Source organism: Thunnus albacares, chromosome 22, assembly GCF_914725855.1.
Source record: "Thunnus albacares chromosome 22, fThuAlb1.1, whole genome shotgun sequence".
NCBI lineage: Eukaryota > Metazoa > Chordata > Actinopteri > Scombriformes > Scombridae > Thunnus > Thunnus albacares.
In genome coordinates, this window is record NC_058127.1 from 20473964 (window position 1) to 20499639 (window position 25676).

At 40.3% G+C, this 25676-nt stretch overlaps 3 protein-coding genes and 1 long non-coding RNA gene across 9 annotated transcripts; 2 read left to right on the forward strand and 2 right to left on the reverse strand.

Annotated features, from left to right (window-relative positions):
- Positions 1-33: 33 nt before the first annotated feature.
- On the reverse strand, positions 34-1270 carry ufsp1 (UFM1-specific peptidase 1 (non-functional)). Its single transcript, XM_044340863.1, has one exon. The coding sequence runs from the start codon at positions 1105-1107 to the stop codon at positions 361-363; it is 747 nt and encodes a 248-aa protein (XP_044196798.1). The 5' UTR covers positions 1108-1270; the 3' UTR covers positions 34-360.
- A 424-nt stretch (positions 1271-1694) lies between these two features.
- Positions 1695-11664, forward strand: LOC122973395 (zona pellucida sperm-binding protein 3-like). Its single transcript, XM_044340862.1, has 9 exons — positions 1695-2063; positions 2615-2742; positions 2920-3023; positions 3141-3318; positions 3544-3661; positions 3884-3975; positions 4128-4258; positions 4423-4532; positions 11444-11664. Exons 1-8 carry the CDS (start codon positions 1749-1751, stop codon positions 4530-4532), a joined length of 1176 nt encoding a protein of 391 aa, XP_044196797.1. The 5' UTR covers positions 1695-1748; the 3' UTR covers positions 11444-11664.
- Positions 8198-16113, reverse strand: LOC122973405. 5 transcript variants are annotated; one of them, XR_006400011.1, is made up of 4 exons: positions 16031-16109; positions 12263-12553; positions 11324-11485; positions 8198-10315 (listed from the first exon to the last, which is right to left on the reverse strand). It is a non-coding gene; the product is annotated as an uncharacterized LOC122973405 (long non-coding RNA). The 5 variants fall into 5 exon arrangements; XR_006400009.1 differs by lacking the exon at positions 16031-16109 and adding an exon at positions 15791-15873; XR_006400012.1 differs by lacking the exon at positions 12263-12553 and having other exon boundaries at positions 16031-16113.
- epoa (erythropoietin a) lies at positions 15835-25425 on the forward strand. Of its 2 annotated transcripts, none has more exons than XM_044340864.1 (5): positions 15835-15913; positions 20726-20856; positions 21014-21100; positions 21430-21594; positions 24381-25425. In XM_044340864.1, exons 1-5 carry the CDS (start codon positions 15835-15837, stop codon positions 24531-24533), a joined length of 615 nt encoding a protein of 204 aa, XP_044196799.1. In that variant the 3' UTR covers positions 24534-25425. The 2 variants fall into 2 exon arrangements, with proteins under 2 accessions (XP_044196799.1, XP_044196800.1); XM_044340865.1 differs by lacking the exon at positions 15835-15913 and adding an exon at positions 16136-16363.
- Positions 25426-25676: the final 251 nt, after the last annotated feature.

The following is a 25676-nucleotide window of genomic DNA, read 5'->3' on the forward strand; positions in this document are numbered from 1 at the left end:
AATAAATGAATAAAGACAAAACTTAGACCAATAAACTATTGAGGAGAATATTTAATGTATCTCAGGAGATCTGAGATTCAACAGGCTTTTTATTGAGCCATAAAGAAGGCATGTTAATCATTTAAATGTCACTTTACTACTATACTTTGTCATTATTGATTTCATCCACATGATGGCACTACAGCTCCCTGTAAAACACAAATGCAAACAGTACTGTACAGTTTCTCCTAATAAGACACTTGTTGACACTGATACTGAATTGTATCTATTAGGAAGTCTGACATTTTCCTGAGTTCATCCACACAAATAATGAAATAGTTTGCAGGTCTGTAACAGATAGTTCTGTTACTTATTTCATGTTCATTTTTTGGCAGTCTGAGGCATGCATAGATTATAAAATGAAGACTGATCCAGAGATGACACTCTTTTCCACGCCACCCACCCTCGCCTCTGCAACTCCTCCTTCTCCAGCTGACCTCCATAATAGTGAGGGTCAACAATTAACAAGTGGCTCCCCTTGTCGTCAGTGCATACGCCTACTATTCCCTTCGAGGAGTTGTCCCTGTCCCCTCCCATCATGACTGGACATCCATGCTTCTGAAAGTGCTGATGGAGCTCTTCCACTGCAACCTGTTCCAGCTCTACCCCTCCACCTCTGATGTGTACCAACTTGCAGGGAACATCATAGAAATAGTCAAGGACCAGGGAAGCTTCAAATGTCCCGATCCACTCCCTGGAGCCTGAGAATGAGCCTGGCTTGTCCCCCATGGAGACCAAGGCTTGCTGGGTTTCTGGGAGACTCGGTGGGGGTCTGTGTTGGCCCTTAGGTGGAGACAAGTTATAACACAGCCAGGAAGCCATTGTCTGAATAGTGCGGTAGCCACATCCCCATCCTCTGTCATCTTGCCCATCACAGCCATAGTAGAAGTAGAGGTACTCTCCTTTAACCAGAGAGAATTTCACAGGGTCTGCAAGTGGGGTAGGGAGACCAGTGTGCACATTCTTTGGTAAGGTTTTCATCTTCTTTATAATCTTCCCTTCTTGAGCTGCACTTCCTCCCCAGTCAATCCCCTCCTCAGACCCTGAAGTTAGATCGTTTTTGTCCATTTTTACTAATTGTCTCTAACGCCTTTCGCCTCATGTATGTGAGTTAAAAAGGTTTCTAGCTGCTCTTATGTTATCGACGGGATTCTGGTGTAACTGCAATAACTGTCCCTCCGTAGTACTTGACTTCCGCCATAGCTTTGTTCCTACTGACGATGATGCATTCAGGAGTTCCTCGTCATCTCCTGACATTACACCACGTCTTGTTTTTTGTGTGTGAGTGTGTGTGTGGTTTTTTTTTAGTAGTTTGAAAGGGCGACAAGTTATTTAATCTTGGGATATCACTGGAAGAATTTCATCTTTAAATGCAAATTCTAATATAATATTAGCTATGTGTAATTTGTAGTGGAGTAAAGCTACAGCAGTAGGATAAGGAACAGAAAAAACGCACCGGCAAATTATATTCATAATGAAAAAATGGTTTTGAGATTGTTCTTATCAAAATTCTCCTATTTTCAAGCGCTAGCCTAGTGCAATGCTACTGGCTTTTCTGGCTGTCCATACAGGATGTCTGATTTGTGACGTGTCTACTTTGAAAGCAGCATTAAACGCAGGGCACGCGAACGCAACACTTCTTAACGCACCTGGCTCTAATGTATTAACGCTAATTAATTTATTTCCAGCTTGTTGTTTTACTTAAAAAAATGGCGACCCCGGGAAAATATACATATGCCTCAGTTTTGGTTGTTTTGCTGTGTGTGTGCGGTGTTTCTTTAGCTCGGGAAAATGCTGTAGAAACTCAGCAAAACGTTGGACTTACAATAAAATGCGGAGAAGTCAAAGTGAGACTAACCATTAAGCGTCTGCTTTTCGACGAGAGACGTATTCCGTTCAAACCTGAGTATCTTCGACTGGGAACAAATTCAACACAGCAGGACGCCTGTGGGCCAAAACAGCCGACGTCTGAGTCTGAAATGGTCATCAGTGTAGGGCTCCAGGAATGTGGGACCAAGTCCAGTGTAAGGCCAGTGTGGTGAAATGAGAAGTTAGCAGTGAAAAAGCCAGACAATTCAGATAATAACGTTTCCTTTGTCTAGACAGAGAGTGACACACTCCATTCAAAAATCTGTCATACTGAAGCACAAATTGGCTGAGAGATACAAAAGCGACATTTTTCTCATAGTTAAGTCATTATTACATTCATATACCTGTCGTATCCTATTAGTGTACTGCAATACTGTGCAACACCCCAAATTACTACACTATTATTAGTGCATAGGACATTTAACCTACCTTTACAGTGTGATACCCATTAGCCATAGACTTATATAGACAAACTGCTACTAACACTGACTACTTAAATTCATATATAATGTTACACAGCATTCCCTACATAGTTCTTGGCGCTACCTAAATTAGGGTTATGGTGATAAACCACCAAAATGGCTGCAGTAGTTGCCATTAATTATGGTTGTCATGACTTTGTGAAGGCTTTGTTTTGTTTTGGGTTTTTTTTTTTTTTTTGTATTTTTCTGTCATCACTTATTTCCTAGTAATTGCTTCTGTCCAGGTTTATGGTGAGTGGCTTGTGTACTCCAACCAGCTGATGCTGTTTCCCGCTGTGGTTCCCATCTCTACAGGCAGTGTGATAGTTAAAGGGGCAGCTTCTGTCATACCTGTGGAGTGCCATTATAAGAGGTAAGGCATATACCATATTATTGATAAAAACTCTTATGCACCAACAAAATAGTTAACATTTTCCATGAATCATGTTTCTTATGCTGCATCAAATTTTGTAGGAACTCAAGAGTTGCACTTAGCTGTCATCCAACCTTATTGTATGTGACCTACACCTTTATCTTTGTGTCAGCACAGGAAGCAGACAGTGAATGGAGAACCATTAACCCCAACCTGGCTACCCATGATCTCCACTATCAGTGTCTTTGGCCTTCTGCACTTCTCCCTTCGAACCATGACAGGTGGATCTGATTGTATCTAGACTGTATCAATGGAAGATCTGTAATATGGCAATATTAAATCTATCTGAAATCCACATTAAATTAGCAGAAAGAAAATGTTTCTTTGTTCTCATGCAGATGACTGTACCTCGCTGCGTAGTTCCTCAGTTTACCAGCAGGGAGAAGCAGTGTTTCTGGAAGCCAGTGTGGAGGCCCCGCTGCACCCTCTTCTCACTGTATATGTTGACTACTGTGTCGCTACACTGAGGCCTGACCCTCTCTCCTTGCCAAGTTACAAGTTTATCACTAAGCACGGGTTGGCCTTTTCTTCTGGCTAAGAATAATTAATCAGAACAACACTTACTTGTTGTTAGTGCTCAATCCAAGAATTCAAATCTATTGGATGGATCCTCACAGCTAAATTTGGTCGTCTTTCAACACTAATCTGACTAGTTTGGGAGGGAGGCTAGGTTGGAAACATCATGTCTAAATTTGATGCACTTCATGGTATCATGTCAGCTTGTGTGCTCTTCCATTACAGATGTCTCATAGACAGTGTATTGCCTGGGTCTTCATCTAAATTCCTTCGTCGGAAGCAGGATAACAGACTCTGCTTTAGTGTCCAAGCCTTCCACTTCAAGCAGGAGTCTTGGGAACAGGTCACAACACCTCATTGGACAGTAGCCAGTTTATTACTTTCAGAATGATAATGATCCTCATTGTGGCACAAAGGGTGCTATTTGTGTTTTTTATTGTGATTATTTACTTTTCTCATTGCATCTTGTGTGTTATAGCATTTCTAATCGATCAAAGCCTAAATATATTTATGGAAATGAATCCTGGATCAGATGTACTCTGTTCATTTGTCTTTTCTCTTCCAGATTTTCATCAGTTGCCACCTTAGGGCCACTCTGAAACAAAACTCACGTACTCACTTTGACAAAGCCTGCTTCTTTCACAGGCCCACATTCAGGTTAGGCTTCCAGTTGTAAGTCAGTTTATCATGATTTGGTTGTATATGAAATTTTCAGTTTCAGATTCTAACATCCACAGATGTAACGCAGATTTTATGAGCTGGTGCATCACAGATGAGGTGTGTTATTAGGATGTTTCTCTGTCATTCAGTTGGCGTTCCACAGAGGGAGACAATGCTCTGTGTGAATGTTGTGATGCTAATGACTGCTTTGGGCAGACTGGAGAGAAGAACAGTGGTCACACTGGACACCAGCAGGACTGGACAACTCACCCAGAAACAGGTTTCTCAGCCCTTGACAAATAAATGCATCCCATATAATCTTTGAGGTTATGTTTACCAGTTGTGTGGAATGCAAAGAATAGCATGACCGTAGTAGCTTGTGCATATGATGTATGCATAATCTGTGCAGTTACATTAAGACAGTTGTGTATGTTTATTTGACAGAAAAGAAGCATGAGGAGGACACAACAATTGGGCCACTTTACACCCTGCCACACAACCATTGGACAGGCCGTCTGTCAATCACTAAAGAGTCTTTTCCAGCTTTACCCTAGGTAGGTAGAGGGCCTATTGAGACAGAAACCACAGGAACACACTGATAAAAAGAAAACATCTTGCACATATTGTTTTCCTTTTTATCATCGAAGTTGAAATAAGAATTATAATAGCAACATTTTAAGTGCCTACATGTGGGATTTATTCCTTGATTACTTTGAACCCTGGAACCCTGCAGCAGTATTTTGCCATAGCCATCACAAAAGCTCCCCCATACACCACGGCTGATTACAGAGAGAAAATGTTAGCAGAACAGATGAAACTGCCCTTATGTAAACTAAGTAGTGGACTTTAGTGGACGGTGTAATAAACTAATGTAAGGAAGAGTTATTCTCTTCTCTGGCAAAAGTGTTCATCACCTCAGACTGCATGTCAGTTAAATGGTACTAGTGTAGCTTGTTTTGTTTCTCTTAATTTTTGTCATTTCAACTACAATATCATGCTGCAAACCATCTGAACTCTGTGTTTGTATGGAGTATAATACTTCCATGCTGTATGCCAGGGCAGTGAGACACTGCTGTTCCTGTTTTGACTGAGGAAGCTCTTAAACCAAAACAGGTCAGTCAGTCTTACATATTCTGTGGAAGTTGGATCTGACCACAGGAGAAACAGACTTAACAACATATTTTCATGGTGATGATTTAGTCTTTCTACACTGTTATGAACATTAATTTGAGAATACATTAAAGTTAACATTCTTCATGTAGGGGCTTTACTTTATTTTTGTAGTTTTTTGTTGTTGTAGTTTTAATTTAATCTTTGAGATGAGGAGAAAAATTCCATTTATAAATGTGTGTCTCATTGGAGTCGGTTAGACCAATTATGTTACATGATGACTGAGGAATGGGTAGTTTTTCTTTGAGCTATGAAAATTGATAGCCATGAAAACAAACTCACGAAGAATTTCCACAAAGAGGTTGAAGAACTACAATGGAACCTAAAATATCTCGGAGGCAACAAGCATACTAGAATAAACAGACATTGGGGTAAGAATAGGACAGCCATGCAGCCATGTACTGTATGTGCTTTATGTTCCCTGTCTGCAGTAGTAACACTCATCTAGCCCCGTGAGAGGAAATGTGACAGACCAAATGGGAAACCTGTTAGGTTTCATGGCGCAGTATCTGGTCCATGACATCAGGATGACAGTGCTTCTTGCTCTGTATTTCTGCAAGACCAAAAATAATAAACATAATTAAACCAATTATGACATTTTGAAGAGGATCTTTTCTGGGCTTAGGATATGCTGGCCTTTGTGTCATCCAAATTCTGTAAATGGCTCCACAAAGTGACTGAGATCAGCAAAGACCCATGTTATTCTCATGTAGAGCAGAACATTATTGAATGAAATAGTTGAAACTGAGCAAGATAACAGTCTATACTATTAAGCTTTGTTGTGTAATGTTGTAAGTTGTGGTTTGAACAGCGGTGTGACTTTTGATGTGTGTGAGTTTAGAAACAGAAAAAAATAAGATCTCTGTTGGCTCTGTTTAGGACAGCTTGATTCTGTTTTTTTTAATATTGTTGTTGTTTTTAGGGTTAGTTGAAATGTTTTGATCTAGCAGGAGAATTGACAGTGTGCTTCTCATAGTCAGTGGCTTTTTTTGTAACTGTGCACAGTAAAGGGTAGTATGCATCCTTGGATCCTAGAATCCACTTACAGTAATGGCTCATTATATGACATACCTTTCACAGAGTTTCTAATGTAGACCAGGTGTAGCAATTAAGTTTCTGGCCATCCATTTTCAGTTGTATAGTATTCTGTCAGTTGTGCCTTCCTTGAAAAATATTTATTTACAAAAGTTTTTTTTATTTCTAATATAATAGTTATCATATTTAAGCCTTTCTTCACCCCTTGTATCATTTATGTTATGAGGCAAGTACTTTACTGTGCTGTTATATGCAATGTGCTGACTTTAATGTACCACTGGAGTGTATGATGCAAGTGTTGGTCTTGGCATGGCCCATCAGATAATGTTTTGTTTGTTGTTTGATGTCCTCCTCAGTTGGCGCCTTCAGCACAGACAGGGAAATGTTCGGACACTAAGGGTTGTTGAAGTCCATTCTTTATTATATCACAAAAAGTGAGTCACCAACTTCAAGCAGAAGACTTTTTTGGTCTTTTGTGATTTACATTAGCTCACACTAGCTCTTGAGGGTTAAAACAAAGATCTACTGGTAAACCTAGTGCTTTGTTTATGCATCAGCTCTCTACTCACCACAACTTGGTCTAAACCATGTTTTTTTGCAGCCAGTGTACGTAATTATCAGTTAGTCAGATAATTCTTCTCACCCTTGCAAGTAAGTTGATTGTGATCTCACAGTGAATGTGTTCACAATCTTTCATTTCTTTTGGAATATGAGCAACTGTGGGAAAGTTTACGTTGTTTCATTGCTGAATTTAATTTAAATTCTATCTACTGCTCAGTGCAGACGACATATTTGTTGTTTCATTCACTGTGATCGAGGGCAGGTGTCATGGGGAGCAGAAGGTTTGCAGTGAAGACGTCTTTAACTAAATGTGTGTTTCTAAAAAGAAGAATATAATTGAGTTTTGATTCAGTTTGCTTCCTGCTGTTTCTCAACAGTCTCCACCAGCATCAGAAACTTGTAGAAGCAAATACAATTAGCCTAAGCAGACCAATCACAGTAACTCTGTAGTGGCTGTAGCCTTACTGTGTGGTTGTGTTTTGAGGAGGAGCATATCAGCTACACCGCTATATGTACACTGTATCCCCTTAATGCAGAAGTATTAAGCTTCATGGCCTCAGCTGCATTGCACTCTCCTGCAAACTGATCTAGAGTGCAAAAGAGAACTTGTCCTAATAATGCTACAAAGATGAAATTGGCAAAGATGTGTCTTAAATCACTGAGCTGGATACTATCCAGATTTTGATAAGATCTACTGTAATTTCAAAAAGACTCTAGGAGCATTTGACTCCAGTGCCCACGGTGAACAAGATTAATTTACTCACTAAAAGCCAAATGGCTCAGAAGAGTAGCACAGTACTCCAGAGTGATCCTGGAATTTAGTGTAAATGTTTATGGTCATTTTGAACATTGTTTAGGTTCAGAACAAGGATGCCATTCCTCAGACATGCCACTCTAGTTGTCCAAATCATTGCCAGTGTGAGGGTTTAAGTCTCCTTTCAGGACTTAAGTCATTAGGTGGTCTTATCTAGCACCCCACTCACTGCCTTGGACTTGCATGGGTGTTCACACGTGCTTAACATATGTTGGCAGTACCTCCCAATGTACTGCAACAACTCAAATTCCCCCTATCTCCTTGTGTTGCATTCACATTCTATAAGCCAGTCTGCTGCCCAGGTCCACAATGAAAGGGCCCTCCCTATTCTTTCCTTTACCTCTCAGTCATTGCACCTGCCTCCTGCATACAGGCGTATGCAAAAGTTTTGGCACCCCTTGATAAATAATATATTTTGGTGTTGTTTGGGGAAAAAAACACAATATTTTCTGCAAACATTAAGGCATAGCTACTTTTTATGTAATAAATTGAACAAAAATAAAAATATAATTGTGACATGATCAACACAGTTTCACTGACATGTCCTCTTAATTAAAAAAAACACACACATAATGATATACATAGCATTGATCACATGACCACAATATGAAACCATGACTGTGAGTTTTTTGAGAACAGAATGAAATGCATTTACAGAGATTATCAGGGTGAAAGCTAGCATAACTAATGAGAGTGTTTCTTCACAGTACCAGCAGGCTGTTGTGTGGAGCTGACTAAGATGCAACTGGAGAAAAAACAAGGTGCAAAAGCGAAAGGCTTAGTTGGATGCAAAACAATACGTGGGTTTCAGTCAGAACAGCAAGGTTGGATCAGAATACTTTTTAAGGCTTTCTTTTGGTGTAAATGGAGAAATAAAAAAGGTAAATAAGAGGAAGGCAAAGGGGAGATGTTGAGCCTCAAAGAATGCTCAAGTGTTTTTACTCTCACTTCCCATGGCTGTAAATTTCTAAAGCACACAGTCACTGGAGTAATCAGATTATCACTTTATGTTAGACAATTGTTTTATTGTGTATCATGATTATGTGGCCAGTTGTTGGACATGAATTTGTAAATAAATCAACCAAACCAAAGACAAACTAAAAGAAAGTAAAGAACAATGTGTGCACATCATTATAAAATGTGTGTTCATATCCACACAGTACAGAATACAGGTTAAAGGTTGAGTTGAAAAGTAAAACCTGCAGTCTCAAGCAGTACAGGGTTTACAGCCAGGACTGTCAAGTCAGGGAAATACCAGACAGGACAGCCAAAAGAGGGGAGAAGAGTGTGAAGTGGAAATCACAAGTGATGAGAGGCCCATTGGATAACAGAAGGTGTGAGGCTCAGGCAACTCGGTAGAAAGAAATACCACACAAGGCAACTTGGCAACAGGAAGAATACCAGGCACATGAAAAAAAAGATAATACAACCAATGAATTGCTCACAGGTCAGCTGATAAACAGGGACATATCTGAGGACTGATTTGTGGTCAGCAGAGATGAAAAGAAGGGAGAAAGATCAGAGGGAGGATGGGGTGTTGTTGGTGGCAGTCATAGACTGTATAAGATAAGACTGAAGCTAATGCTAGTTTACTGGGAACACCGAGCACTGCACACTGGGGTTAATGTCAGCTACTTTAGCTAATGTCTTGATACTTATCAAACAGGGCAGGTATCATAATTAAGTAACATTATGGACAATAGTCTGACTCAGTGCGAGTCCCAGAGCCAGGGAGAGCAGCAGGTGAGCCAACTGTCAGTCACAGCTGTCAATCGATGCTCACACGGCAGACATCAAAGCTACTACAAGTCTTCACATCTTACTAGCGGAGCAATAATTTACAAAATGACCACCAGCATACTTATTAGTGTGCCCAAAAGTACCGATTGTGACCATACTGATGTACTGAAAAAAGTGACTGACTTAGTATTTCTGGAGAGAAGTTGATGCTTTTTGAATTGGAATCAACTGGGGCTAGCATCTAGTGGCCATCTGTGGTATTGCACTTTATGGTACTTCCACATTGGCTTCAGGTAGTGTAGGTTCGGTGGTATTAAGGCCAGTTATGATTCAGTCCTTTTCAAATAGCAATTATTTGTAAATTAAGTAAGTAATTAAGTATTCTGAAAAGTTAATGAGCGGTTGAACGTTTTGTACTTGGTTGATTACATTCTGTCTGACTAAAATTCCAGATCAATCTAATGAAATATTTGGCTCTACTTACTGTTTTAGTAGTAGTTGAGAATGACTAGACAAAGAATGACTGATTTTGTATTTAATCCATTCTTAAACAATGAAACATGAAACAATTCTCTTTACATTGTGCAGGAATAGTTGCAAGAGGAGTCGAGGAGTCGTCTATACAGTTACACACTGTCTTTTTTTTTTTTTGGCAACCACCGTGTTGTATTGTTGGCGAGCAAGGAGTTTCACTGGAGTATTTGCAAGGTTAAGTGCTTTACTTATTGGCCAAATGACAGACATGTAGTAGACAGAAATTTAGCCAGGGAGAAACTCCAGTGATGAGGTTCCTGTCCTGGAATGCTCTCCACACTTGTGGCCATCACCGTGGGATCACAATAAGTTCAACAGAGTGATAAGATTCTTGTCACTGTGGATGTCTGTAAGCTGAAACAATAACTTCCGACCTCGTCAGTGGCTCCTGTCTTGGCTCCTGTGTCCCTCACAGTCGGCCCCCCCCATTCTTTTATGTCAGCTTCCTGTCTTGTGTCGCGCCAGAGGAGTAGACCTAGCTGGCTGCGAGCCAAAAACCGGGATCAGAATGCAAAACACACACACACACGCACACTAGCATAACATCTGTGCACTTTCACTGCTCTCTTTATAGTATGCCTCTCCCTCATTAGGTTGTTGGCATCACCCCTGGCCATCTTTGTTTATTAACTAGTGTGAGTGTAAGTGAGGCACAGGAAAAGAGCATGTGGTTTCATCCCCACTTTATATTTCCCTAGCTCTTTTAAATCATGCTAAACTCAATAACTGTGTACCATTCCAACCAAGGAGTCACTGTGACTGGACTCCCCTGCCCCCGCACTCCCCACACATCCCTCACATCCCACCCCAATCCCCTGCCCTTGTCACAAAGCATGGCTCGCAGCACGTACCTTGTCTCCCTCTCCTCTCTCTCATGTTGGCTCAGACGTAAGCAAACAGTCCTTTGAGCAAACAGTGCAACAATCTGTCAACATTGTCTTGAGCTTAGCACTGCAGTGACCAATATAAAGATGACTCATATCAGAAGGTGTATAGATATGTAAATTTATTAAAGAGGAGGGGGCTTAATGTATATTAAAATCATATTAGTCCTCCACTTATGACATTCAGTTTTTGGCATTTTTGTATCACACTTCTGAGAAGAGAAACAATGGAAAAATCTAGAAATGTTAGAGAATTTGTCATGGCTCTTGGGTACAAGGTAATTTATTAATGGATATTATAGCACTGATCAATGAATTCCCTAGTAGCTCATATTGACATCAGACATAATCTAATATTTATATTGTAATATATTCTTTTTACAATTGAAATATTTTCAGTAGTTTTACATATTTTTACCCTCTCACCATGCTGTGTGCGCACACTTGTGTATGTATGTGTGCTGTAATGCACGTTACATAGGCTTGTGAAATGGTAAGCATACAAATGTGTAAGTTTTATCAGTGTTTCCAAGTATTTTAGTGAGTGAAGCTATGTGTGTCAATTGACATTGCATGTTGGCTCCTGATAGTGCATGTGCAAACATACTTTTACTTCCTGTCTGATGGAAAAGCCTCCTGTAGGTCCTCGGAGACACCCCGTCCTTGATGACACATAAAGGGGACTTCCAGGAAATTTCAATGTATTTCCTTTACTCTGGCTCCACAGGGCTGTCAAGGGTCGGGGTGAAGACATGGGCCATAAACACGCCTGTGTGAAGAATTACAAGTGCAGAAAATATCATTGATGTATGACATCTGTTAACATATCCTACACTCAGCTGATCAATTTTCTTCATTGGATATTCACAATGTGTTAACATGTCTATTTTTATGAATGATAACTAACTGCATCCACAAAGCTAATAAAAATACAATATTGTACACTAAGTAAGTAATGCCATCCTGGCTCCCTCGTGTTTGTCTTGGGCCTATTTGTTTCATTGTATCACAAGGAAGCCATATCAAGACTCAACTATTCTAAGAATAGTTGATATTGACAGATTTCTTGAAATAGCTTGCATCTTCCTAGAGCAGAAACTTTGTTTTGATGATGGCACAGATAACTCATTGCTACTCCGCATACCTCGGTTGGGGCCAATGTCATTCTGTCATCAAGTTCATTGAAATTTCTTTTTTACCGGAGGTAGGATTTCACAAGAGGGGGTGGGGATTTGCAGTATTTGAATACTGCAAAAATAATTGTTATTATTATCACATTATGTGTAAATTGCATTGTATCCTTATAACTAATCCTGGTCACAAATTTTAAAGAAGTTTTCTTGGATAAAAGTCTGTCTATAGCATTAATGTGTAACATTTGTTACCTTGGAAGTACAAGTTTCTTTCAGACTAGACTCCATTTCCCAGACATATTTCTCCAAAGGGCATTGATAACTTCTTGATGAAACAATAATGTTCAAGATCAATACTGTCATAAGTTGAAAGTTATATATTCACAGCCTAACATATTGTGGAACTGTCTCACCTTTTATTTCATGGCAGAAGTCTGGGATTTTCCCAGTCACTTCAATACAGTTGGAGTTTTCTTGGAGCCAGTGTCTATTGGCCATCAGGCCAGGCATCTCCTAGATGTTGACATCTCACATTATTCTGGCTTAATTTCCTTCTTAACATTGGCTCTAGGGACAGTTTTGTTCATTTGACCAATATACTGTGTATCAGGGATATTAGTAACAATTTGTATGTCCTAGATCAGGTCATGGGAGGGAAGTGCTCACAGCAGAAGAGTGATGAGTCTTCTAATGACCTTGTTGATCTGCCGAATGTGAAAAATGAAAATCAGATTTAAAAAAATATCCATTATACAAAAATCTGGGTGATCAAATTTGAGAGCACACACTTTTCAGTATAAATACTGTAGTTCAGCCATTTATTGTTGTTTTTTTTTAATTACTTTGATTACTGTACTGCACAATCACCAGCCAATTTGTGAATTCTGTGTTACAAATTTGAACTCTCAAATGTAGTAGTGGTACAACTCTATAATTCTGCACAAACCACAAAGGATGCATACTGAACTAGATGCAAAGTGGTGTGTTTTACAAAAACAGTGGTGGGAAAAACCAAACAACTTGCTTTTAGGCCTACAGTACGTTATAACCAATACTGCAAGTACCAAGTTTCTTTCCAATAGTTGAACCAGAAAAGTGCTTCTGAGACATTTTACTTTGCAAAACTAGCATTTTCAAAATCTGTACAACTATTGTCCAGAGTGGTTAGGTGTGAAATGATTTTTCAAGTGGGCTTTAAATTCCTGACTATTTGTTCTGTCACGATGTTGACTTTGTACACACTGTGTAGGTTTGATAAGAAAACTTTGTTAAAGTGTTTGCCTTTATTGACATTTTTCAATCTCTGAGTTGCGGCTAAGGCACAGAGTGCTGTTGGGCACAGTATCTCGTGGAAGGGCTGGCCCAGGTAGCAGTTTAACACCTTGCTACAACAAGGCACAGGGCAAGGACAAGAGGTCGCCAATTCAGGACAAGGTGTAAGTTTCAGTTGAGGAGGAGCGAGACAGCAGGATGATTGGAATGCAGCAGGGAGTCTGGACAAGATGGGAGCAGTGGAGTGCAAAGTCTCATGGGCTGAGCTATGGAAAGCTGAGCCCCATCAAATAAAATTCTTAATCCAGGCGGTCTATGACGTTCTACCAAGTCCATCTAACTTGTTTTGCTGGGGAAATTGGAGTCACCAGATTGCCCTCTGTGCCTGAAGAGAGGAACCCTGGAGCACATACTCAGCTGCTGTTTGAAGGCCCTGAGTGAGGGGCGCTACCACTGGCACCATGACCAAGTCCCGAAGGCCATAGCGGACACAATCTGTAGTGGGATTGTCCACTGAAAGCATCTCTGTCCCATAAAGAAGACCATCCCTTTTGTCGGGGCTGGGAAGAGGCTAACATCAGCTACCAGGACCACCTCCTCTGGTCTGCTAGCAATGGCACAAGACTGGGAGCTGAAAGTTGACCTGGGGAAGCAACTGAAGTTCCTAGAAACTGTTGCCACAACAACGCTAAGGCCAGACATGGTGCTGATCTCGGAAGCCTCCAAGCAGCTCATTCTCCTGGAGCTCACCATTCCCTGGAAAGACTGCATTGAGGAGGCCAAAGAGAGGAAAAGGGCAAAGTACACTGAGCTAGTGGAAGAATGCCAAAGCAACACGTGGCAAGTGAGAGCCCATTGAGCTGGGATGCAGAGGGTTCACAGGCCAGTCCCTCTGCAGGGCTTACAGCATGCTGGGCATCACAGGGGCCAGTAGGCAAAGGGCCATCAAGTTGGCCACCAAGGCAGCAGAAGTTGCATCAAGGTGGCTGTGGGTCAGGAGACGAGAGCCGTGGGTAGGGTAGTGCTACCTGGACACAAGCTGGGGCTTGATCAACCCCTGCTGGGTCGCCTGGGTGAGGGTATCTGGTATCTGGTATCTGAAAGACTTGAGACACCCAGTGACCCCGGGTAACATCGCTGATGACGTGTCCAGGTGCATCACAAGATGATGTGTGTCATAAACATTTTTCAATTGAAATTTGCAAAGCTGGTGTTCCTCACACAGCAGGAAATAATGACAACTGGAATACAGTGAAATAAGTGAATATGTACTCTGTACAGGTACAGAGAAAATACACCAAGGAGGCCCCAGCAAGTTCAGAGGAAGCACATTTCTCCGAAAGGTGTTGGGCCCCACTAGGTGGAGGGATGAACATAATTCTTCTAAAGATCTTCCCTCATTTGGTGTTTTGATGGTGGTGGTGGAAAACACTGCCTAACATGTCACCTGCTTGTATGTAGAGCCACCGTATCACTGACCATACATAACTTATAAGTTCAAGTTTAACCTGCTCCTCTTTTACAGTTCACAACACAAATAATAATAATAATAATAATAATAATAATAATAATAATAGAAAATGAACAGAAATTCAAAGAAAAAAGAATCATAACAAAATAAACTAGACTATTCAGGAAAGACAATTTACCAACCTTTGCAGAATAGTTGAGTCTACTGATCTTATCTCTTATCTTACTGAGTGACGTTTACTTTTTTTTTCCACCGCTGCCCTCAACCACCTGTAATTTATCTTTTGGAGCTGCACATCAACAGACCTTTTTATTTATTTATTTGTAGCGCCTTTGTGTGATACGACTAGTTGATTAAGTAGTTAAGACTGGAAATGAAAGTGTCAGTGTTAACCCTCTGGCTGGTTTCTTTTAATAGCAACATACTGTTAAAGGCACGTGCTGTAATCTAATGTATCCTGCCTTGAAAAAAAAATTTCAACGACCTTGAGGCACGACCGTCTCGGTGACGACATTAAGGTGAAAGTTTTGGATGATCACAAGCAGTAACCATTTGAGGATCTCACAGTGGGAAAGAGGAGCTGGGTGTTTAAAGTTACACCTGTGCGTCATGTATTTACCGACTGGACTGGCAGTGTGGCATCTCAGCAGTTACAGTGTTCATTGATATGCTATAACTAACAAATATTGTACATGCTTAATCAGTATACATATTTCATCTCAAAGCCATATTTCAGATGATGGAAAAATTCATGAAAAACGTCCATTTAGGGCAAAGTTTGATTTCTGTCACTATTTACCCTCTGTGGTCAATAGTGCACCGTGGCATATGACAGATAGCAGTGATAGTCCTATATTAAAAACCTTATCATTTTGACAATCAGAACTAAATTTTTCATTTGATATTTATCGACAATAAATCTTTCAGTTTTTTTTAACCTATACTACTGTAATGACCGTTTCTGAAAATCATCAGAACAATGGATGGGAAGTCTCCGCACGTCGTTTTTGAGACATTATTTACTTTTTAGGACCAGTGTTTTATAAACAGAGATTGCCTATTATTTGGATAACAATGAAAGAAAACAATTTGCCTTAAGGGAGGAGGTAGTTTTGATTGTCATCATAGAAACAATGCAACTTTATTTTCAAAGTCATCAATAAAAAATCAAACAGGATCAGTTTTTAGAAACACCTACCGGATAAGTGCAGGAGATCCACAAAAGAGCTTCGTTTCCAATTAATGGGCAATAGACGGACCTATGGGCCAAACCGCGAGGACCCTATGAGGGGCTATGCGGATACCGCTATGGAGATTCCCAGTGAGTTATGGACATGCCTTCATGTTTTTTCTCTGTACACTAGCTTTAGTAGTTAGTCTATTTTCACGCTTTACGCAAAGGGGGACTGCATGCATGGGTTGATGTTTAATCGCTCACCGTGGTGCGTAAAAAGGCGCGTCCTCGTCCTTGCGGGCTATCACGTTATCGCTATATCCTTAGGGGAGGCAAATAAAAGGTTTAGCCAAAGCACAGCAGTGATGCAAAGTCTGGTAGGTGACTGCTCTCACCCGCAGCGCAGATCTTTTTGACACAGACCTACATGCGGGTCGGACTAGCGCTGGCAGCAGAGCACTTGGGTGTATGCTGGACTTGTTGGATTTCACTGGTGCCTTTATTTTGAGCCGTCACGCTTGGGCAAATATTTAATTTTTCACAATGATTTTAAAAGATGCGGCACCTGTTTGCGAATGTTGCAGAAAACGGGTAGAGGTAAGCGCCCTTGTAATATTACCTAGTCAGGTAACTTTGTGTGAATGCTGCAAACTGTCTCTGTGCTCAGTATTTTAAAACACGTTCATCACATTGATTATATAGGCTCTAGATGTATAGGTGAATATTGAGGTGAATATTGAGATTATTTAAGGCATTTCTGGAGGTTTGGGTTTTTTGAACAGTTATGCCTGTTCTCTGATTTGTGCCAAACTCCACATCCCACATATTCTAAGACTTATTTCTGCATGGTACAGGATTGTATTTATTCACCACAGTTCATGGAAATAGATTGTTTAATGCCACCTCCTAGAATGCTGCTGTACATCAAGCTATACTGCCAAACTACAAGCCTCTCAATAACAATTAATAATTTAAGCTATTGAAATGTCACTTCTAAATGAAACAAAATTACTGTCAGGTGATAGACACTGAAGAAACCTAATCAGGCAACTGGGAGAGTAGGCACTATTCAGACATCTTTTTGAAGCAGATGATGAAACTGATTCAAGGCATCATGTTGGTCCTGAACATTAGTGAGCTGAGCACAGCGCTTAATCTGTGTGGGAGTTTTTCCCACTCATTCTAAAGATGTATTATTTCCTGTTACTGTAAGCTACAAAATCATCTCCAGAGGATCTAGCATGACTCAGCAGACTGGAAAGTTAAGATTACTGAATGCGAAAGCTGAATCTGCAGTTCTTGGCACAGTCGTCACATACGTGTGTCAGCAGAAAAGAGCAAGAGTTTATCAAAGGCTGACAGCTATAAGGGATTCCAGTGAAGTCAAACAGGAAATTATGTCACACCTGTGTCATTTGATATCTAGTTACTTACAAGTCTGCACTTTGTCATGGGGAAGACATGTTCAAATGAGGAGAGGGGGATTGAAAGGATTCAAAAGCAATCCTCCCACCACTGAGATGTGCTTTAAATAGCATCTCCTCATCGGCCCACTGTGTCATTTAGTCATTACGACTACCCCAACTAGTTGGTTTAAATTGCCGAGCGCTGTCTGTGCACCTGTTTGACACGAGTTGGTTAAAATAGCATATCAAAGGCATCACCTCATGTGAGCATCCCGCCACCTTTCCAAAGCATCTGTCACATACCTGGTGTAACGCTTGCCATTATCCAAAGTACCACCACTTGTGGACTGCTGCTTCCAATTTAAAATAGCAACATGGTTTTGGCAGCCGATGTTGGCAGACAAAGCTGTTATCTTTTAGTTTGGCCACAGTCCTGGACTGCAAATTCCACCACCATGGTGAGAATGCAGAGAGTGTATGTGTGTGTTTACACAGTTTAGATTGATGCATTCTCACGTAGGCAGTGGTGGAGGTGAAAAGGTCACAGTTAATCCTCAAGCTGAGTCACACACACTTCTTTAACAAAGTGATCGCATTTTGGGAAATGAAAAATGTAAGAATGTATGGAAAGGAGGCCATTAGTTTGTCTATGCAGATATCGCTTTGCTTCTCCAACTAGTACATAAATAGTATATGTTAAAAATTATTTAAGTGTGCATCCTACATTAGTATACTTGGGACCACATTGTTGATCTAATGTTTTGCTCTTGAATAATAACGTGGAAAGACCTCCAGGGCTTGTATAAATGTCAAGTATCACAGGGGGTCTGAAAAAGATTTAAAAGTTTGTGATTTGTCCACTGAAGTGGACAAATTCTATGAAAGTCCCCCAATAAATTTACTAGAGCAGCCACTTAGAAGTCAACAGGATGAAAACAGACTCAGTGTAGTAGGATTCATTTTCTGTGAAATACTTCCTAATAAGTCCCATTCTGTCTTAATTTCCTGCCATAGTTATGGCTTGTATTCATTATGAGTAAGTAATAATTTCCAATGAGACTATGAATGACCAAAATGCATGTCCACCCAATGACACTATTTATGTGCATCTACTAGGATTATAAGTGCTTGCTGAGGGGAACACTGAGCCTAAAAAAGGTTACTAATGTATATGGAGCAATTATTAGCTTGTTGTGGGACACCACCAGCACTATGTACAAACAGAGTTTACAGAAGGTTTATGTGAGACATAGGGGTGATATGAGTGAGATGTGCAGTTTGATAAACAGAGTACAGATCCTAAGTGTCATTAAGAGTCCCCCCTCAGTGACGCTGTCTTTTGAGAAAATATTGCATGGAAGTTAAGCTGATTACAGTAGTGACCTCTTTAAGGACCACTACTAATGTAGTACTAGTAATGGTATTATAATTCTTGACATTATTTGTTATTATCCCTCAGTTGTAGTTTTTCCAGTTCAGCTCAATTTGTGCTAGTTAAGTGGGAGTCTGAGAACTTAATCTAGCCTTTATCTGACCTGTCTGCTTTGGAAGATCATCTGTATTTTCTGTCATCCTTGTGCGTCATGCATCTAGACTGCTGTGAAAGAGTGCATTCAGTATGTGGTAAAGAGGAACGAGGCTGGATGCCCACATGACCCACAACAGTAGAACATTTCCATTCATTTCCAAGTATATCCTTAGAGTTCAGAGTGTGCTGTGCATTCATTGGATGTTGGAAGTAATGTCTGCATTTCTGAATAAAGCCGACTAATGGCCCAATTATAGAACCACCATATATAATTAGGGTTAAACGAGGCTACAGGCATTTCTGCACTGTCATTATATCTGCAGGTTTCTGTTCATAATCCCGGATATCATGTGGTTTTGTTTGTGTCATATGCAAGAATGAAACTAAATGAATAAAATACTGCTTTATCATGCTGACTCATGCCAATTCTACATGATATACAGTACAGCACTAACGATCCTCAACTGCTATGCAAAGTGTATGTTTACTGTATATTGGCAAAACTTTGACACCTATATTCAGAAATTTCTTATATGTAATAATGTGTATGAAAGACTGATCCTTGAGCAGCTAATTTATCCAGATGACAGAAATAAATGCAAGCAGTATCCACAGCAAATCAAAGGATATTGTTTGGTATAAGGTATTAACATCTGTCCTTGCTGTGGGTGAACAGAAAATGTAATTTTGTTCGGGGGATGAATAATCTGCAACATTAATATTTTTCTCATTTTTCATTAATTCTGTATGTTATCTGATAAACTATTGAAGAGGACAACATATAGGACAACTACAGTGCCAGTCACGAGTTTGGACACACCTTTCCATTCCCTTGAATGAGAAAGTGTGCCCAAACTTGTAACTGGTACTCTAAGTGTTTGTTGATAATTGAATTCAAAAATAAAAATCATACATCGGTAGCCCTGAAGGTATGCATGGAAGAGTCACCAGATTTAGAAAGAAATAGACATAGAAAGACCTCAACTGATGTCACTAGATGAGGGTGGTGGGTAGAGACACAGTTGTTATTAAGGATTTGGGGTCCCTATACATTTAAAATGTGAAAAAAGTTAATTGATAAGTGGATTGCTTTTAGCCTAGCTTTTCTTTTTTTTTTTTAAAAAAAAAACTGTACTGAAAGAGAATATACTAAAAGAGTTTTCATTAATCAGTGGGATTTAAACAAATCATATTTTTATTATGGTATTGTAGGGTGATCTGGTCATGACCAGGTTAAGCCTTGTAGCCAAACCTATAATAACGGCCAGTCTATAATAACGGCTATATGAATCTGAACATAGTGTATTGATGAAAGTGAGAATGCATCAACAGTAAACCTTTCCTTAGACTGATTTGCCATTGCTCTGATTCTTGGTTAATTTCCCACATTTCTCTACATATACCATCTGATTTACCATGAACTTTTTGTTTTGGTACACACCCACCCACAACATCACAAAACTACAGTTGGGTGAACACTGTTTGATACTGTTAGAAATTACCCAGATTTACACACACACACACACACACACACACCCTGCCCAGTAAAATCCACACAGAATAGAGTGTCTGTATTGACACTGCACTCCTTCAAATAGTTTGTTTAACTGTTGAATGCATGAGGAAGTCTCCGAAGAACAGCTGTTTAAGATCATGAGCCATCTTCAAACATCCCATCACTCCACAATCATGCATATAAGTGAAACAAATGGAAGAAAATCAGCTTCACCACTACTTTCTCGTAGAGTGATTGTTCTGTAAAGGTCATTAAGTGATAAATTAGTACCCCAACCATGAGGCATAGTGCAGAAAGCTTGTGAACGGTCTTGCTCCCTCAAATCTGATCATGTCAGTCTGCAAAAGTTAGTTCATGTAATTACGTACAGGTCAAAGGGGTCCCAAATTTTGTCTCACAGCTGCTGCTTACTTGCTAGCGCTGATCAACTGAGCTTCCTGTTTTGATGCTCAGTTATCAGCAGCCATTGAGTGACTGTATTTTTGTCTCTGCTGTATCTGTGATGGCAGGACTGCTTGCCTTGCTGTTGATAGTGTTGGAGTGGACCCGGCCAGGCCTACCATCCCCACTGAAGCCGATCTGTGACCTGAGGGTCCTGAACCATTTCATTAAGGAAGCCCGAGACGCAGAAGTCGCTATGGTGAGAGGAAAATGCATGCATGCATTCAGATCTAGGAGCAGGTGAAGGTTGCTGCTGAGATACTATGGTCCTGGAATCACCCATACAAAATGTTTTATGTACCATTAGATAAAAGTACCCTAAACACTGTAACATTATTACTCTCTTGTTTCCTTAGAAGTCATGTAGAGAAGGATGTAGCCTGTCAGAGTCTGTCACTGTTCCCCAAACCACAGTAGACTTTGATGTCTGGGAGAAGAAAAATGTAAGTAACCACTGAAAACATTTGAGTGTTAAGAGCTGACAACAGATTTAGGTTCCTATGTATGCATACATGTAATGATATATAATGTCTATAAAGTGTATGTGTGCTACCTCATAGAAATGTGCTGCCTTTTAGTGTATAATCTTTTAACAACAAATGTCTACTTAGAATCATACTTTTTGGACAATCCTAGATATAATTTTCACCACAGGTTTATTTGAGGGACCTCCTGTAACTTTAGGAGAGTGCTGATCACCTGCTGTATTTGTTCCATATCGCTTACATGATGAGACTCTTAAACTCTCGCCTTCTCTTAATTTTTTGGCAAGGCATTGGAGCAAGCCCAGGAGGTGCAGTGTGGCTTATGGCTTTTACAACAGGCCCTCAGTTTGCTACGAACCTCAGTCACCAACACAGCACTGCACAGCCACATAGACAACTCCATCAGAAATCTGCTTAGCATCAATGCTGTGCTGCGTAGCCTCAACATCCAGGTGAGTTACAGCAGGTTCAAAGGTACAAGGTTCAAAACAACTGCAGCTCCATTACTTGCATTTTTTTGCCACCTAGTAAGAGAAAAGCCTAATTAGAACAAAATGAATGAAAAACCTTAATCTAAATAAACTGGCACATTCCAAAATAAATGTAATTCACATTGAAGGATTCATTTAGACCTTTTAAAATCCTGAAGGATCATATACAGACAGTTGACAAATTAAAGGAAAAATCCATACAGGCCTGAATGTTAGGTTAAGGCCCCTACAGTGATGGGATCCGGTGGCTCTGTTATGCTTTGGGGGGCATTTTACTGCCATGGTTTGGGTCCACTTGTCCCCTTAAAGGGAAGGGTCACTGCAAATCAATACAAAGTTGTTCTGAATGATCACCTTTATCCTATGATGAAACATTTCTATCCTTATGGGAGTGGTCTCTTCCAGGATGACACTGCCCCAATGCACAGGGCACGCGGGGTCACTGAATGGTTTGATAAGTATGAAAATGATGTGAATCATATGCTATGGCCTTCACAGTCACCAGGTTTCAACCCAATTGAACACCTATGGGAGATTTTCGACAGTTTTAGACAGCACTCTCCACCACCATCATCAAAACACCAAATGAGGGAATATCTTTTGGAAGAATGGTGTTCATCCCTCCAGAAGAGTTCAGAGACTTGTAGAATCAATGCCAAGATGCATTGAAGCTGTTCTGGTGGCACTTGGTGGCCCACCACCTAAGAAACTTTATGTTGGTTTTTCCTTTAATTTGTCACCTGTCCGCACATGACTATTATCTAGTTGAGATATTAATAAGGGTAAGAAGAAAGGTTAGTGACTGGAACAAAAGATATGTAAGTGCAGAATCTTACCATGTGAACAGGTGATGTTACAAACAGAAGTGTATGTTGTGTTGCTTGCTAGGATGATGTAGCTAAAGATGTTTTGTTAGTTTGTTTGAGCAGCTTGCTAACATCACCACCAGCATGCTGCTAGTTGTTAGCTTAACATGCTGTATTGGCTTAACCATAGCAAGCATGATGTTAACTGTTGAATTTAGCCGGTGATATCATAGACAGGTGAATGCTTTGTTGAATGTTAAGGTGGGTTGCTCAAGAAGATTGGTTTATTTGGTGGCTCAGAGTTATCTTAATTACGAGTTTCCGACTTGTAAATAATGTTTATATCAACATCCAAGTTGTAATTACGACTGGGAAACTGATTTTTCTCAAGGCTCCACATTCAATAATACGGAAGTGCCTGTAAAAACCAAGCAAACATAGACACTTCACGTCAGCCAAAGTCCAGTGAGTATCACTTGCTTCACTTCAGAGGGCTGTGTTGAGTCTGTGGGTGAAGGTAAAGAGGGGAGTTGTTTTGGGACACTGGAACACACACAATGATCTCAGTTTCATGGGCTCAACTCAACAAAACACCAGTTATTGAGAGAGTGCCCTCCTGATGAGAGTAGAGACCAGAGGGGTTACTAACTAGTGTCTATTGGTAAGACAAGTGGAACTAGATAAACAGTGATGGTGGTTGGTCAAGTCACTGGCTTTCAGATGATACTGCCTATCAAGTCAATGGGGCCAGACAATGCATGTTAGCCTAAGCAGATACAACATAGATGCAGGGCCTAATGATGGGTCAGAACATCAATCGTGTATATTGGGCTTCCATAGGAATGCTCACCCAACTTTTGGCACATTTTACTGCGTAACTCTTTTCACCACCCCACTTGAGATGAGTCAAAGATGTTCTCCTGAAAAGATGTCTCTCTCTCTCTCTCTCTCTCTCTCTTCTGTTGTTTGTCTTTTACACCTGTTCTTGACCACTTTTCTAAGTGGTTCATCGTTCTCTGCTTACAAAAGGTTGCATTTAGTAGTTTTGGGGTGATAAGCAAAAGGTTTGATTTCTGTTCAGTGAGTCCAAAAGCAGGATATTCTGAGAAACTCTGTTGTATCAGTATACAAATGCTCCACAGTAAACCAAGTACTTAACATAGGTCCACATTTTTGCTGGATTCTCTAAGATGTGGTGTGCTGTAACTGATAATTGTGTGCAGTGATAAAGTAAACAATGTAATGAGAATAATCTCTCTGATTGATTATATTAATTGGCCCCAGGTTATTACAGCCGGTGCTTCTTTGCCTATTTGACATCCTCACACTTGAGCTCAACCTGAGTTTCCTGTAAGTAAATAATAATGGTTTCTCTGGTAATAGAGAAACGGAGGGATGTCATGGGACATTCTCTGGAAGTTTTTCATGATAAGGCTGTGGGCACTAATGCTGCTGTACAGGCTTGTTCTTACACAGCCTTTGAAATGAATCATTCAGGTCAAAACTCAGGCCTTGCAGAAAGACAAACTAAAGCTGAAGAGCAGCCTGTGTTCAGGCTCAAGGGTCACTGAAATACATGTTTCATCATTTTAAACTGGGAACAGTTAACAGGGTTCTTACACTCATGGAAAACCAGGACAGATTTTGAATGAAAAGAAACAATTGAGAAGAAAGAAAATTGATCTTTTCAATACCATGATTCAGTCAACATCAGAGACAAGATCAAATTGACACTGATGATATAGTGGAATTGTGTGGATATCTGAAGGTTTAACTATACTATAAAAAGGGAAGTGCTACATTTTCCCCCTGCTGGGGAAAATGTAGCATATTGTAGCACAGGTTTTTGAGATGCCAATTGAAAGTGGAGGAAACACTAAAAAAAAGATTAACTTTCCAAATAAAGATAAGAGCAACATTTTTGTTTGTATTCTCTTTCAGGAATATACCCCACCAGCAAGTGCAGCAGGACTTGAGGGGACATGGAGGGTGTCCTCAGCAACAGATTTGCTTCAAGTTCATGTCAACTTCCTGCGAGGCAAAGTGCACCTCCTTCTTTCGGCTGCACAGGCTTGTCAGCAAGATGTCAGCTGATCAGCTCATCTCCCTACTCCAGGCAAAGCTGATTTGTGTTTCTGAGGGAAGAGGAGGGACTTGACACTTTTGACCTGCTTGCTGGCTGCTGGAAGCAGTAAGAAAGACACAGCCATCCTTGTGTAACTGGAGCAAGCTGAAAGGAAAGGACAGTCCCAGCTGGGCTTTGGATGGACAGGAGATGACTGCACCTTGAAATGTAGATGTCAGACATTGACATGGTGAAGCACACAATGACCAAAATGAGGCCTTTGGGAAGCACTGCTCTTGCACTTTGTGTGTGGATGTACTTGTGTGTGTGAGTTAAGACTGCAAGTTTAAATCTGTACGTAGTGTGTATGTGTCTGTTTCCAGTGAGTCTGACCCCTACACTCATATCTTTAGAGTGAACTGTGGAGTGGAACACCTAGAAAGTATTGATTGCACCTAGAAGTTGGAGGCCTGTTAGGTTGCGACAGGGCATCTATTTCCAATATCACTGCAAAAATGAATGAAGCCTGACCCACATGCCTTTAACATTGTTCAACCATGCCTCACAGAAACAGTCTCTTTTATTAGATTTGTTAATATAATGTTAATATATTTTATAAGTTGTATAATTGCTATTTATACAGATTTTCTACTTTTAAGCTCCAGTCTTTGTATTTTTTGTGTCGGATCTTTAGGATTTTAGTTGGGCTCATGTTCTCATGTGTAACACTGAACACTTGCGCAAAGGTGTTTGTTGACATCATTTGCAATGATGTGCAACATGTGCAACGCTGCTGTCTTCCTTTTTTTTTTTATTAAGATTGTATGTACCCAACTAGCTGTTTGTTTCACACTGAGTATTTCTTCCAAATAACAGAAAGAAGGACTATAAAGTTAATGCAGTGGTTCAGTTACAGTGAACGAGGGAGCAAAAGGTCAGTGAGGAGGAGGGTGGAGGGTTACATGAGAACTGTGAAGCTGCTTTGTTATTATCTGTCTAACCAACACTCAACCAGAGTCTACACTGATAGCCAGCCATGTTTTGCCATTACAGTTCACATCCTGTAAGTGCAAATAGTTTTCCAGAATCTGACGCTAACACTGTCTCTGCCCCCTCTCTATTGTTCGTCATCAGCCGGCAGAAAGGCAATCAGTTAGTCCTGGGAACCTGCG

Excerpts from the sequence above, each read along its gene's own strand:
- ufsp1 (XM_044340863.1), bottom strand. The coding sequence starts at position 1,107 with ATGGACAAAAACGATCTAACTTCAGGGTCTGAGGAGGGGATTGACTGG.
- epoa (XM_044340864.1), top strand. The coding sequence starts at position 15,835 with ATGGGCAATAGACGGACCTATGGGCCAAACCGCGAGGACCCTATGAGG. Across the intron at positions 21,101-21,429 it reads ATGTCTGGGAGAAGAAAAAT|GCATTGGAGCAAGCCCAGGA; the intron begins GTAAGTAACCAC and ends TTTTTTGGCAAG. Across the intron at positions 21,595-24,380 it reads TGCGTAGCCTCAACATCCAG|GAATATACCCCACCAGCAAG; the intron begins GTGAGTTACAGC and ends ATTCTCTTTCAG.
- LOC122973395 (XM_044340862.1), top strand. The coding sequence starts at position 1,749 with ATGGCGACCCCGGGAAAATATACATATGCCTCAGTTTTGGTTGTTTTG. Across the intron at positions 2,743-2,919 it reads GTGGAGTGCCATTATAAGAG|GAAGCAGACAGTGAATGGAG; the intron begins GTAAGGCATATA and ends GTGTCAGCACAG. Across the intron at positions 4,259-4,422 it reads GACAACTCACCCAGAAACAG|AAAAGAAGCATGAGGAGGAC; the intron begins GTTTCTCAGCCC and ends TTTATTTGACAG.